Source organism: Mastigoproctus giganteus, chromosome 4, assembly GCF_048544385.1.
Source record: "Mastigoproctus giganteus isolate SK-2022 chromosome 4, ASM4854438v1, whole genome shotgun sequence".
NCBI lineage: Eukaryota > Metazoa > Arthropoda > Arachnida > Uropygi > Thelyphonidae > Mastigoproctus > Mastigoproctus giganteus.
In genome coordinates this window covers 29,644,107-29,657,419 of record NC_143578.1, presented here as the reverse complement: position 1 = coordinate 29,657,419, position 13,313 = coordinate 29,644,107, and the positions used below count along the sequence as shown (strand labels likewise).

General features: G+C 32.9%; 1 protein-coding gene across 2 annotated transcripts in view; it reads right to left on the bottom strand.

Moving 5' to 3' along the window:
* LOC150086510 (monocarboxylate transporter 9-like) overlaps positions 1-13,313 on the bottom strand; it is a 37,524-nt gene that overhangs the window by 16,483 nt on the left and 7,728 nt on the right. For both annotated transcript variants that reach the window (XM_090371444.1, XM_090371445.1), the window contains exons 3-5: positions 9,061-10,449; positions 4,715-4,930; positions 2,006-2,288 (exon numbers count right to left, since the gene is read on the bottom strand). In XM_090371444.1, the coding sequence (XP_090227570.1) occupies positions 2,006-2,288; positions 4,715-4,930; positions 9,061-10,314 (1,753 nt within the window). In that variant the 5' untranslated portion in view covers positions 10,315-10,449. The remainder of the gene's footprint in view (positions 1-2,005; positions 2,289-4,714; positions 4,931-9,060; positions 10,450-13,313) is intronic.

Genomic DNA, 13,313 nt, shown 5'->3' with positions numbered 1-13,313 from the left:
TTGTCAACTTAAGTGTCTTGGAAGAATGTGCTGCACGACAATCTAGAATCCTCCAAATGGTCCTTTTTTCTGAAGCCATTCTTCTGTCCACTTTCGATAACCAAGACTGAAAAATTTTGACAGTAAACGGAGCACTTCTATTGGCCACATAATCACAGGGAAGTTGGTTAACTTCTTTAAAACATCTTGGCTTGGAAAACTTACCAGTCACAAGTGGGCATAGTTTTGTATTGCCATTGGAATTGCAGAATAACAGAACAGTGAGTCTTTGTTTACTTAATTTTCCACCATGACAAGGCTCTCCTCAAACAGCAAATGTTTTATTTGGCAGAAAATTATAAAATAAATGTCTCGTCAAGATTAAAAGCACAACCAGTCTGTAGCCTTTTCTTTCTCGACCAATCCAGACTAGCCATAAACATTTCACAAAACCAAGTTATTCCTGTCTTTAAATCTTTGGAGCCGCCACTGCTGCATTTTAAGTTGCTAATTTCATGTTGCTGAGTTAGATAATTTGCCTTTTCTTGCAAAATTAGACTTCATATTGACAAATTAGATGCATGCATTTGTTGGTACCACTTGAAATGTTTTGTTTCAAGCTCCTCGTGTTTTGAACCAGGAATTCATTTCCTGTTTTTTAACCCTGCTCCGGTCTCACACACTTAAAGTTTTTTTTCAGTACTGTAGATAAAGTAGGTAAAGGGATGTTGTATTCCTTTGCAATGTCCATTTTGCTAAGTTCAATCCTATCAGCCTCTTGTATAATTTTCAGTTTAATTTCCAGGCTTAATTCCATCAGTTTACATTTTATAACCATAACACTACTAGATGAGATTTAATATAAACAGAATTTAAATTAATTTAAAGGCACAAATTACGAAAAAGACATCAGCTCAGATAAAATGGCACAAAAAATAAATTAGTGCATACTGTAGCAAAAGACTCTTTGAACTAGTGTAACAATTGCAACTGACCTTAATCCCATGGTGAGCAAGGGAGTGTATGTAAACAACTTAGAAAAACTGTTTTTATTCTTTTGTTATTTTAACATCTCATCTTTCACAATAATGTTTTTCAGAGTGCACTTATATTGTAGCTACCATAAACTAGTTTTATTTACACAAAAATAATTTCTAACAAGTCAGTACCATCCCTCGGGAAGCAGGGAACTGGGTGGCCAGAAGCAGTAATAGGGGCAATAATCAGATGTGCTAAGATTTGTATTAAACGTACAAAATAACAATATTTTGTATGTTTAATACAAATTTTGTAATACATATTAACATAGAAACGAACTTTGTAATACATATTAATCAAATTTTGTAATAAACAAATATATTTACATAGAAAAGCCTATCCTTTTACAAGGGAATGGTATATGCTTTGTATAAATGAGTACTTTGTATAAACTGAGTTTGTATTAATGAGATTTTACTGTATATCCTTAGTAAAGGGGGCACTGAAAAATCTTTCTGCTCAGGACGCGAAAATACCTTGGTCACTGGGTCAAACGGAAACAAACATTTTGAGTTATGGGTTATCCAGCAGATCATGCATCCCAAGTGTAATTTACATGTGAACTAGCATGTTCTCCTATCAGTTTGCCTATTTGCTGGACAAAAAGTCAGAGTATCCAGGAGATAAAACCACGCAACCCTCACCCAAGACTGACTAGCTCAGCCATTATGTGAAAAAAGCTTACAAAAATTCCTCGCATCATTGATAGGATTTTAACCTAGGCTATTTCCATCTGTTGTAGGACAGTGGTCACCAAGACTGTGCTACCAGGGGCAGGCTGAGTTTATTAGTACATAGGCAGAGATCATATCATAAAACTTTTGCATGACTTTTGCATATCTTGAAAATTTTTGCATATCTTGAAAAAAAGTATTTTCATCTTAATATTTCTGAAACATTCACCAGGTTAGGTTTTCTTACATTATTTACAGTACATGCTATATATATATTTAATACATACACAGTATATATATACTACTTCACTTACCTGCAACTGATGGTCCTACCAAATTAGCAACACCCTGAATAAGTAACAATAAACCATATCCATCAGTGAAACTGTCAAGGGAAATAAAATTCACAAGGATGACAGTTGCCAAAGTATAATTTGCACTAACTGAAAAACCATAAATAGCTGACAGAGTTGACAAGCCACCATAATCTTGAATCCATGGAATAAGTATAACAGAAACACCATTCATGACTGTTAAGACACTATACAGGAGGGCCGGATCAGTCCAAGCAGCATCTCCAATGTAGCCAACCAAAATCTATATGTAAATCAAATTTTGTCAATTCTGTGGTAATTTTATTATTTTTCAATAAAAAATATTGCTACTTTATAAATTTGCATTTGAAATGATATTTTATTCTAATATTTTTAAGTGGCAGCTTTGTGTTTTTCTAGTATGTTTGACTTTTATTAAAAATTCAAACTGTATTACATGAAGCAGTTAAACAGTAAATATGCATTTAATAGAAAAAACAGAATGAACAAAAAAAAGGAGGAAATTTTCCTAACTGTTTTCAGAATATTTGACTACTGCACAACATAAAACATTCATTATAAAATGATAACTTAATAACAGCACTGCTCAGGTCAAATCATAATATCTCTCTCTCTCTCACACACACACACACACACACACACACACACACACACACACACACACACACCTGCCAACATCTAAACTGATCCACTGAAATGCATACCGCATGCTGTTTGAATTACAACATAGTATTGAATGAATTAGTGGTGCATTTTCTGTCAAGAATGGATTATTTCAACAAGAACTGATTCTTCCCTGTTGTTTAATATTCATTTATCATCCATAGGAAAAATGAATTTGGAAAATAAGGGAAATGCCTATTTTAAAGTTTGTTGCTTAGCGCACCACCTTGATAATGCTAAGTTTTCCCTCACAAATCTTGAGGCACCTCCATAGCCAGGTGGGCAGGAGCAGCAGCGCGTAACACATGCTTCTTGATTAGAATGGGGTTCGAGCCCGTGACTACCAAATACGGAGGATGCAGAAAGGTCAGGGAATGACCACCACATATCCCCTGAGCAATATGGCCTTAGTTGCTAATGCTCCTAAAAACCAAATAAACAAACAAACAAACAAACAAACATCATAAATCTTGAGAGCACAAGAGCATGAGAAATCCAACTGATACATGATCTTCCATTACATAAGTTTACCCATTTCTCTTCCCTGCTTAAATTTTGACATTTGGCTATAGATGGATGTATTATAGTGAACACCCATTACCAAATGGGGCATTGCTTACAGAGAAATCAATTTATTGTGCTTGTAATTGTGTCTTTGGTTGGTTTTCTTGATGAAAAACCAGTTTCTAGGGGGGGATACCATGCAATCACCATAGCTACATTGTAAAAAAAGCCAATAAAAATTGCTTGTGCCATTGATGGGATTCAAACTGAGCCTTTTCCACTTGGTGTGGGAGGATGAGGATTGTAATCATTGTAACCCACAAGGGCTGAATTTGGCAAGAATTTAGAGTGAAATCTCCAAGCATTCAAGGTGGCAAAAAAAAAAAAAAAAAACCACTATGTTGACTGGCCCACTAAGATGCAAGTTTATTGTATTTCTTGGATGAATCAGATATTGGATAATTGGACTTTGGCTGTAGTTAGGATTACTAAATTCTAAAACTTGAACTAACTTAAAATTTCTTAAATGTAATTTGTTCCCAAATAAAACTGCCAGGTATCTGGTTTTGACCCAGATAGTTTGACCCATAAAATCCCCAGGAAGGGATTGTATGGCTTACTGTTGGGTAAACAAATTGAGAAAACAGACATTTAAATGCCCAATATTTTGTAATTAAGTAACTTTTACAAGTATTATAATTTATATAGTTAATTTAATTTTAGTTACATTCAGTTTCATTATATTTAATTTCTCTAGTTTTAATAAATTTTACAATCATTGATACTTTAGGCAGAATTATATGCTAAATTTAAATCTTTATTATTCTCAACATTTCAATTGTTTCAATAAAATTTCAATTTCTATTGACAGATAAATGTAACAATTTGTGTGGTCTTAAAAGATGTACCGAAGTAACTTTGCTTTTTTTAAATATGCTTCTAGACTGTTTGGATGTGAATGATATTTTCTCTAAAAAACAATGACATTTATTATCATTGTTTTTTAGAGAAAACATCAAACAACTTATAAGTGAATTTTATATTCACTTACAAGTTGCAAATTATTAAGTTGAAGAAACTTTCAGTTTAGGCTGATTATATTTTAGATTAGTATTTCTTATTATCTCTTCACTTCCAATTAGAACATTTTAATTTTTTATGCCAAAATTTCTGTATGTTTAATGTTTTATGAAACCATTCAGCAAGCAATTACTTTGAAGTAACTGATGTGAAACCAAAAGTTGTGGATAAATGGAACCAGAGTTGTCAGTATATGAAGCCAGTAGCTATCGCGTTTTTCTGAGGAGGTTAAATTTGAGATGAAAAAATTTATTTTTAACTTTCCAATGAAATAATGCATAGGAAAAATTTTTTTTTATTATGTATAATTTTAGATCATAAAAATAGGTGCAGTTAGATAGATAAATTTTTAAATGTTTAGCAAACACATATAAACTACGCAAAAGTTGTTTTTTATTACCTACACTACTTTACATATTTTAAGAAATGAACAGTTATTACCATGCCAAATGTGTTGAGGATTCCAAGGATAGATATGAGGAATGAAGCCGATTCTATATCTATTCCATTATTTATAGCATAGTCAGGAAGGTAAACATAAAGAATATCTACACATGTATAGAAAAGAAAGTTGGAGACACAAAATAATGTATAATGCACATTTCTGAAGACACTAAAATCCACCATTGCAAACAATTTGCTCAGCAAGAACCATATCTGAAAACAAAACAAAAATACATATTATATTATATTGTGATTAAAAAAAAAGGGTGACTGAATGCTAAAGTATGAATATAGTAGCTAGCATTCACAGTACTCTTGTTTTATAGTTGTGCCATAAAGCAAGCAAAAAACATCCATTATTAACTTTTTTTAACATGTAAACTACATTTACAACTTTAAATGTACAATGAAAATAATAAATACTTCAGAATTTTTTGTTGGTTAAATTATTTAATTAATAAAATAGTCTTAAATCCGAGAAAAAAAAAAACTTGCTGTCATCACAGCTACAAATGATACTCAGCTAATAATAGGTTATACTTCAAAATAATAAAATAGCTAAGCTAAATTCTCTTTTTGTCCTTATTGATATTATATGAAGTTGGGTGGACTATCTTTTCCTTTAGTGTGTTCTTTCAGCCAGCACAGTTTAAACTGCATAATGCAAAAGTCTTAACAATCACAGAAAAAAAACTTTGCCTTCAGAATGAATTACCACAGTATTGACTATTTTCAAAAAAATAAATGGTCTCACCAAAAGGTTGATTAGCTATTTATTTATAAAATTAGACACTTCAACATTAGTCTGTTTCAGGACTTACAGATCCTTCATCACTAGAAATAGTGACTGAATGCTAAAGGATGACATATTCCTCAAAACTATACAATTTAGCATTTTTCACAATAGCACATAGATTTAGGGATTATTTTCTTAATTGTTCACTTCACTCTGCAGGTTATAAAATTTGTTAAAACTGTTAAAAATGATTTTCACAATGTTAATTTTATATTTGTAAAATCAATTTAATCTAATAGTTATTAGATTAATTAGATTGTAATTATTTCACAGTTATATACACTTTAATATAAAATCATGATGCCAATTTAATTAATTAATTTAACTACTTTGGTAGATGGCTACATTAAAATGATGCTTTTGCACTAACCTACATGTTAGTCAAATATACTCTTTATAACTTTAATCACAGTTATATCTATTATTAAATCATTTATTTTTCAATTTGTGTATAAAAATCATAATCACACAATAACGATCATTAATCAAAAGGCAGGCTATCAAGTGTGATTGAACCATGGAATTGGCAGAGTAACTGAAAAAATAAAAAAAATTAAATACCTTTTTGTATTTTATATATTTATTTTGTATTTATAGCAAATCTTATAAATGATTAAATGTTGCATAACATACTCATATTCATAAGTCAACAGGATAATGCAATGTGAAACTCTAAAACTGGCTCTTATTGCTTACACATAGCATATAACCCATGCATGTGCACAGTGATGCTTTGGAATTCTTCTCTAATGGTACAAAGGATGACTGAATATTGGCTTCAGTTTCTAGTCTAGTATACTTCTTTTAGTGTTTATTTTCTTTAAAACAGTTTTTTAATTAATTTATCAAAATAAAGCCTTTTTTGCCACTGTTACATGTTGATCAATCAGAAATTCAATTAATAGGCTGACATCTACCTGATTTAATATCGTGGAAAAGTAATGTTCTAACAAAAAAAAAAATTTTTTTGGCACTATAAACTGATATCACTAGTGGCAGCTACTGATGACAACTGGAATAACCATAAGATATATCTGCTAAGGGCAAAATTATAATTTTTTTTTAATGATAAGATTTTAAAATATCAGTATATTTTATTGTATAATATACATCAGAGGTAGATTGCATTTGAGGAGCCATACTTATGAGTTAATGAAGTATACAAATATATATAAGAACGTTTTTGCTTAGAAAAAAAATCACTATAGCACTGCAGCATGGCACGGAGGTTTCAAAGCTGTGCTGAGAATGGCTACTACTGTACAAATTTAAATATAAATAAACAGTTGCAGAAGTAATACTTTTGTAGTTCATGCTAACAATTGGTTAACCCCACAGCTCATTTCTCAAAATCAAAATGCACTGTGATTAACCTAATGGAAACCGTTCATCTGATACAGCTATATAAAATGATCGAAAAGTTCCCTATTTACTCAGTAGAAATATGAAATGACTTCAAAAATAACAAAAATCAGTTTTCTCAAGGGTATGTCTGCCAGGGGCAAAAGTTGATGTTTTAGAACAGGTATCATCTTTTAAGGGCACAAAGGATGATACTGTTGTACTCGTTAGCACTAATGACATTAAGAGTAGGAGAATCTGCAGATTTACTTAACAAGTATAGGTCAATGCTGAAAAAAAGTCGTGAGTTAAGGTTAAATTTGAAAGTGCCTACAATTCTGCCCGGACACAATAGGAGGGAGTATATGATGAGAGCCTTGTAAATCAATTCGGCCCTGGAGGGATTGTGCAAGGTTCATGGGGTAGAACTTTTCTCAACATGGTCTGTGCTTGTTAACAGGAGAGACTGCTTCTACAGGGATGGGATACATTTAAATAGAAGGGGCTGCAAGCGTGTTTACTGATGCTATTGAGGCATTAGGTGGGTCGGAAAGCTGCTAGCTTGGGTGGGGGGATTTCAGAGACTAAAAGTAGCCACAGGCAGAGGTGAAAGTTATTCGTTGATAGCTTAAATAAATTCAAGGAGGAACTGGACAAACTTTTAGAGGGAATGGATGTGTGAAATTGTTGTTTTTATTTTATTTTTTTTTTGGCTGATGCTACTAAGCTCGTACACTTGCTTTCTTGCATCACATGCCGCTCCATTACTATTACTATAAATTAAAATATTTTAAACTTAAATCACTTTTATCAAAAAGGAGTTACCATCAGTAATTTTCCCTTGCATCATGCATGCTTGAGTGTACATTTCATCAAAAAATGCTTTCAAATAGTTTGGTTTGGTTTGTTTGGATTTTTTGGTGCATTAGCAACTAAGGCTATAATGCGCCAAGACTAGGTAATATTTAAAAAATTTAAATTTAAACTCTCGGTGACCTAATTAGTAAGGCCACCGTGTCCAGATATATGCTTTCAAATAGTGTGGTATATTTAAGTGCATATAGAGTTTACGTTATTATTGTTAAATACAGTAGACCAAAAGCTGAAAATATTTCATTTGTTCCAATTTTATTTTTAAAAGGTAATGTTTTATAAGTCACAGAAAAGTTCATAAGATCAAGATATGAATTCATAAATGACTGTTTGGTGTCAAAATTTTTTTTTCATAAGACTGAAAGATCAAAAATCAGATATTTGTAACAAAGGAGTACACTACACCACTTTGTGTCAGAGAGATCATTAAACCCAGAGTGATATCATCTGTGCAATTATGTTAATCGCAGGAAAAGGAGCCACAGAGCTACACAACTTGTTGTATTCAATATGTACATAAGTTTTAATTAAATTTAGTTTATACAATACAGTATAGTGTGGTTTCTTTACTTATATTAATCATGCTATTATGTATAAATACTGAAGCATCTGCAAGATTCTGTGCAATACAAAAGAAGTGAAGTATGAGATGTTTGCCACCTTCACCATGACAATGTGTAGGCTCACAGTGCCCTTTTCTGTAAAACAGTTTTTGAAAAAAAGCAGTTATTATGCAACTCGATTACTCAATGACAAAACTAGAAATTTTGCACTTCCACAAGAATACCGAATTTCCAATGTGATCTTTAACAACCACACCAAATTAACCATTGGGCCATCTGATTCCTTGCGCGCCCAGGAATGGTGCACCTGGGGTATGGTAGTTTTGCCATTGCGATTAGTCAACTTGTACACCACAGTTAACTTTGAATGACGTAACTATTTTCAAAAATAAAATCCACCTTCAAGGGCTGAAGTTTTGTCACCAATGAGGGTATTCAAAAGAATGCATGCTTTGAAGTCAATTCTGAAAGAAGAGTTCCACAAATGTTCTTAGCAATGGCAGCATTGTTAGAATAAATGTACAGCCTCTCAGATTATGCACTCATTTGGATGCATAAGTTTAGCTATGTCTCATTACTTTATAGTCATACCTTGTATGACCTACTGATATGCTGAAAATAAGGTGGAAAAATAAAAAAGAAGGAAAAACTGAGTGTGAACTACAGATCTTAGAAGACTAAAAACAGTATTAGCTTTTCCTATGTGTTTCTTTCACATCAACAAAACAATTTGAAATACAATTAATTCCCAAATAAATATAATTACTCACCCTTGAAATGGAAATGACTTCTATTTTACTGCTATAATGCACATCTGGACAGCTGAAGGATCGCATATGATTATTAAATATTCTTTCTTTAGGATTAACACTGCACAAATAGAAAGATGGTTTACTTGTGGATTTCCAATGTTGGCATTCTCCTGTCCTTTTTGTTGTGTCTTGTGGGCATAAGAAATTATCCTTTTGGCAATTACAATATTTAGAGGGAGAACTACATGATAATTGTAATTTCTGCTTATTTTTTTCACATTTAACAGTATTTTCAGTGATGTTATTAGATGATGTGCATGAAACAGAGGTTGGATTTTCCTTATAAACAGAGGTATCAGTCATACATGGATAATAATTGTTTAATAATCCTATTTTAAGTAAAGATCCTGAACTGATTTTTGACCAGTTATCTGTAAAAACAGGTAAATGCAATAAGGATTTTGATGTGCGTCCCTCTATAGACTTTTCTGAACTTAAACTTTTGTTTTCAAAACTATTAATACTGCTATTCTTTTTAGAAACAGAGGAAATATCTAAATCTCGCATTAAAGCTCCAAATACTGCCATATTCAGAAAGAATCCAGATAATATTAACAAAGTACCTCTCCATCCATGTTCTTCAAGAAGAATAGCAGTTAAAGGAGGAAAGGCAAAGGTTCCTATTCCTGTGCCACAAACAGCTAAACCAGTAGCCAATGACCTCCTTTTTTCAAAATAAAAAGCAACAATAACAATAGAAGTTACAAAACAAAAGGCCAAACCACAACCAGATATTGTAAATGTCAAAAGAAGCAACTCAAGAGAATGGCAAAAATAGCTAATGATAAATCCACCAGCTGCCAATAGACTACCAAATATGCAGGTCTTTCTGCAACCAAATTTATTTGTCATATAACTAGCAACAGGACCTATTAAGAGAGGCATACTGAGAAAAAGACCACCCACCCATGCAGTTTTACTTTTACTTTCGCCAAAGGATTCCATAAAGTCTACATATAATACACCAAAGGATAGAGAAACACCATCTGCTATAAAATTGATCATGAAGGAAGCAAACACAACTACCCAACCCCAGCCACCATCAGGAGGAAATGAATATGACTGAGAGCATGTTTTCTCTAAGCCAAAAGCATAACTGTTATTCACAGGGTGGTCTCTGTTTTTCAATTTTTCATTGCTTTTGCTCCAACTCTGGCAAATACCACTGATGTCTGGATCATATTTTTCTGATTTATTTTTTAAAGAATTCATCTGACATGAGGATCCTTTAGCAAAAGCTATATCATTACTTTGATTTCAATTCCAACTCTTTTTCCACTTCATTCAGTATTTATCCTTAAGTGGTTTATCCAAAAATACTTGAAAATTTTCTTTTCCATGTCCATTCTGTAACAAAAAACCAACAGTCAACTTAAAATTAAGATTCACATACTAAGCAAAATTAATCATTTAAATTTTATTTGCAATTTTTCTTATCCCATAAACATTTTATGTAATTAATAAGTTGATATAACCCGGAGTACTGCCAGGTAGGATTTAAAGTACTACCTTCTACATGGATTTTAAAAAAAAAAAAATACTGTTGTTGTTCTTGTTATTTGGTTTTTAGGAGCATTAGCAACTAAGGCCATATTGCTCCAGGGATATGCGGTGATCATTCCCTGACCTTTCTGCATCTTCCGTATTTGGTGGTCATGGGCTCGAATCCCGGTCTAATCAAGAAGCATGTGCTATGCACTGCTGCTCCTGCCCACCTGGCTACGGAGGCACCTAAAAAAAAAAAAAATACTAAACTTATAGTACTGACTTAACAGTTACCATCACACGTTTCTCAAATATTTTTCAATAAAGTCAAATATTCAAAAATATTTTATTACCAAATTATGAGCAACATATGAGTAATTACCATTAATCAATAAAAGAAAACAAACAGGAGTAAATACAAGAAGAGGAAAACAAACTGTGCTGCAACAAAGTCAGTGGCATGCTGCAGTGGATACACACAATGCATTAGCAGTGAGCTCATCACTGTGCTTTGCTGCAACACAATTTGTTTTACTCGTCTTTTATTTAGCCACAAACAGTTATTTAAAAATAAGCATTAGCAATACCAATTTGAATATATATAATACTCAAATTTTAGTTCAGTTTGGTTATTAGTAACATCTTTTGCTAGAATGCATTAGTTTAGAAAACCTCATCATAGACAGTATTTTCAGGGTAGACTTTCCTTGATGCAGGTCTGAGAGTAGAGTTTGCTTTGTCTGTGATATTTCTGATCCAAGTAGATCACAGAATGTTGCACAGGTGGGTTAAAAAAGGTCAAAGGACAAATTTTAACGAAAGAACAAATTTTCTAGGGCAAATTTTTCATGAAATTTTATATTTGGGCCCATTCAAAAATATTTGAGCCATTCCAAATTTCATTAAAATCAGACCAATAGAAATCCAGTAATTATTATTGATGGATTTCTACTGGTCCGAAATCCTCACATAATACCTCATGTAATAACTTGACTTCCAGTAGATGACTTTTCACAAAATTTTATATTTGAGCCTTTTTGAAAGATTTGTTGAGCCATCCCAAATTTAATTTAAATTGGACCAAAAGAAATCAGACAATTACTATTTCTTTGTCTGCCCTTTTGTCTGTTTTTTTTTTTTTTTGACAGTGCAGAAAAAGTCTGTGGTTTCCTTACACTATAGGGCCAATACCATTACTATCCTTTACTATCCACTTATAGGGAAAACCATTCTACTTATAGAACTTTTTCTTCCAATCTGACAGAGGAAAAACTTGACATTTCTGTTAAGCAATCTTCACCACAGGATGATTAATTCAGTCACTGTGAAAAGAAAGCCTAAAAATGTTTCTGCCTTTTCCAATTCAGATTGAATCAATCCCACGGTTTTTAATCCCAGGCGCAAACTATAGCCAAAAAAAGCAAGCAGCAAAGTTGTTAATTAAACACATCAGAAATGTAATGCATGTATATGCATTATCTAACTTGTTTGAATTAAACCTACTACTTGAGTAAACTAAACAGATAAAAAACATTTTTCACAATTTTGTATTCAGAATCAGGCTTCCAGTGTTTTTAATTGCATTCAGAGGCTACAGGATGTGGTATTTACATATAACATATACCATATTTGTATCACATTTATTTTTAACAAATATCTTTATAAGTAACTCTTTTTAACAGATATCTTTATAAGTAACTCTTCTTTTTAATATTACAAAAGGTGCCCTGTAAGTTTGAATAACAGAACAATATGATGTTGCACATGGAATACCATTGTACAGATTGGAGAAGTCTGGCATTAAGGACAAGTTGCTATAATGGATAAAAGGATGGTTGAGTGGGAGAAGACAGAGAGTGGTAATCAATAGACACTGCTCTTCTTGGACTAATGTTATTAGTGGAGTCCCCCCAGGATATGGTGTTGGGCTTATTGTTGTTTTCTATATTTATCAATGATATTGATGAAGGTATACCAGGCTTAATGCCCAAGTTTGCAGATGATTGGCAGGGTTGTTAATGATAGTAATGACAGTATGCTACTGCAAGTGGATCTAGAAAAATTGGGCAGGTGGGCTGAGAAATGGCAACTGAAGTTTAACATTGACAAATGCAAAGTACTGCATATGGATAGAAGTAACCCCAGAGTAACGTATGACTGTGTGGTACTACACTCAGGACACTGGAGAATGAAAAAGATCTGGGAGTAATCGTGCAGTCAGATATGAAGTTTTATGACTAGTGCCAAGGCTGTAAGAGTAGCTCATGGGGGTCTTGTCAATGATATACAGGAATTTGGCTAGCAGAGATAAGGAGGTGATTGTCCCCTTATATAAGGCAATGGTCAGGCCACTCCACACCTGTATGTACTGTATACAGGTCTGGAGACCTCATTTTAGGAAGGATGTAGAGCCACTGGAATGAGTACAGAGAAGGGCAATGAGATTGTTGAAAGGAACAAAGGGATCCTCTTACCAAGAAAGGCTTAAGTTCTGCAAATTGCAGCATCTGGACACTAGGCACCTGCAAGGTGATCTGATTGAGGTGTGTAATGCCTTGAAGATTTGAGAAGGCTCAATGCTAATGGGATTCTTCCTCTTGCTCAGATACAAACTTGAGAGGGCATAAATTCAAATTGAGGAAAGACAGTTGTAGAATAAACGATTCCTTTAGCCAGCAGGTAGTTGATTGCTGGAACAAACTTCCACCTGTCGCTTGGAAGTTGGT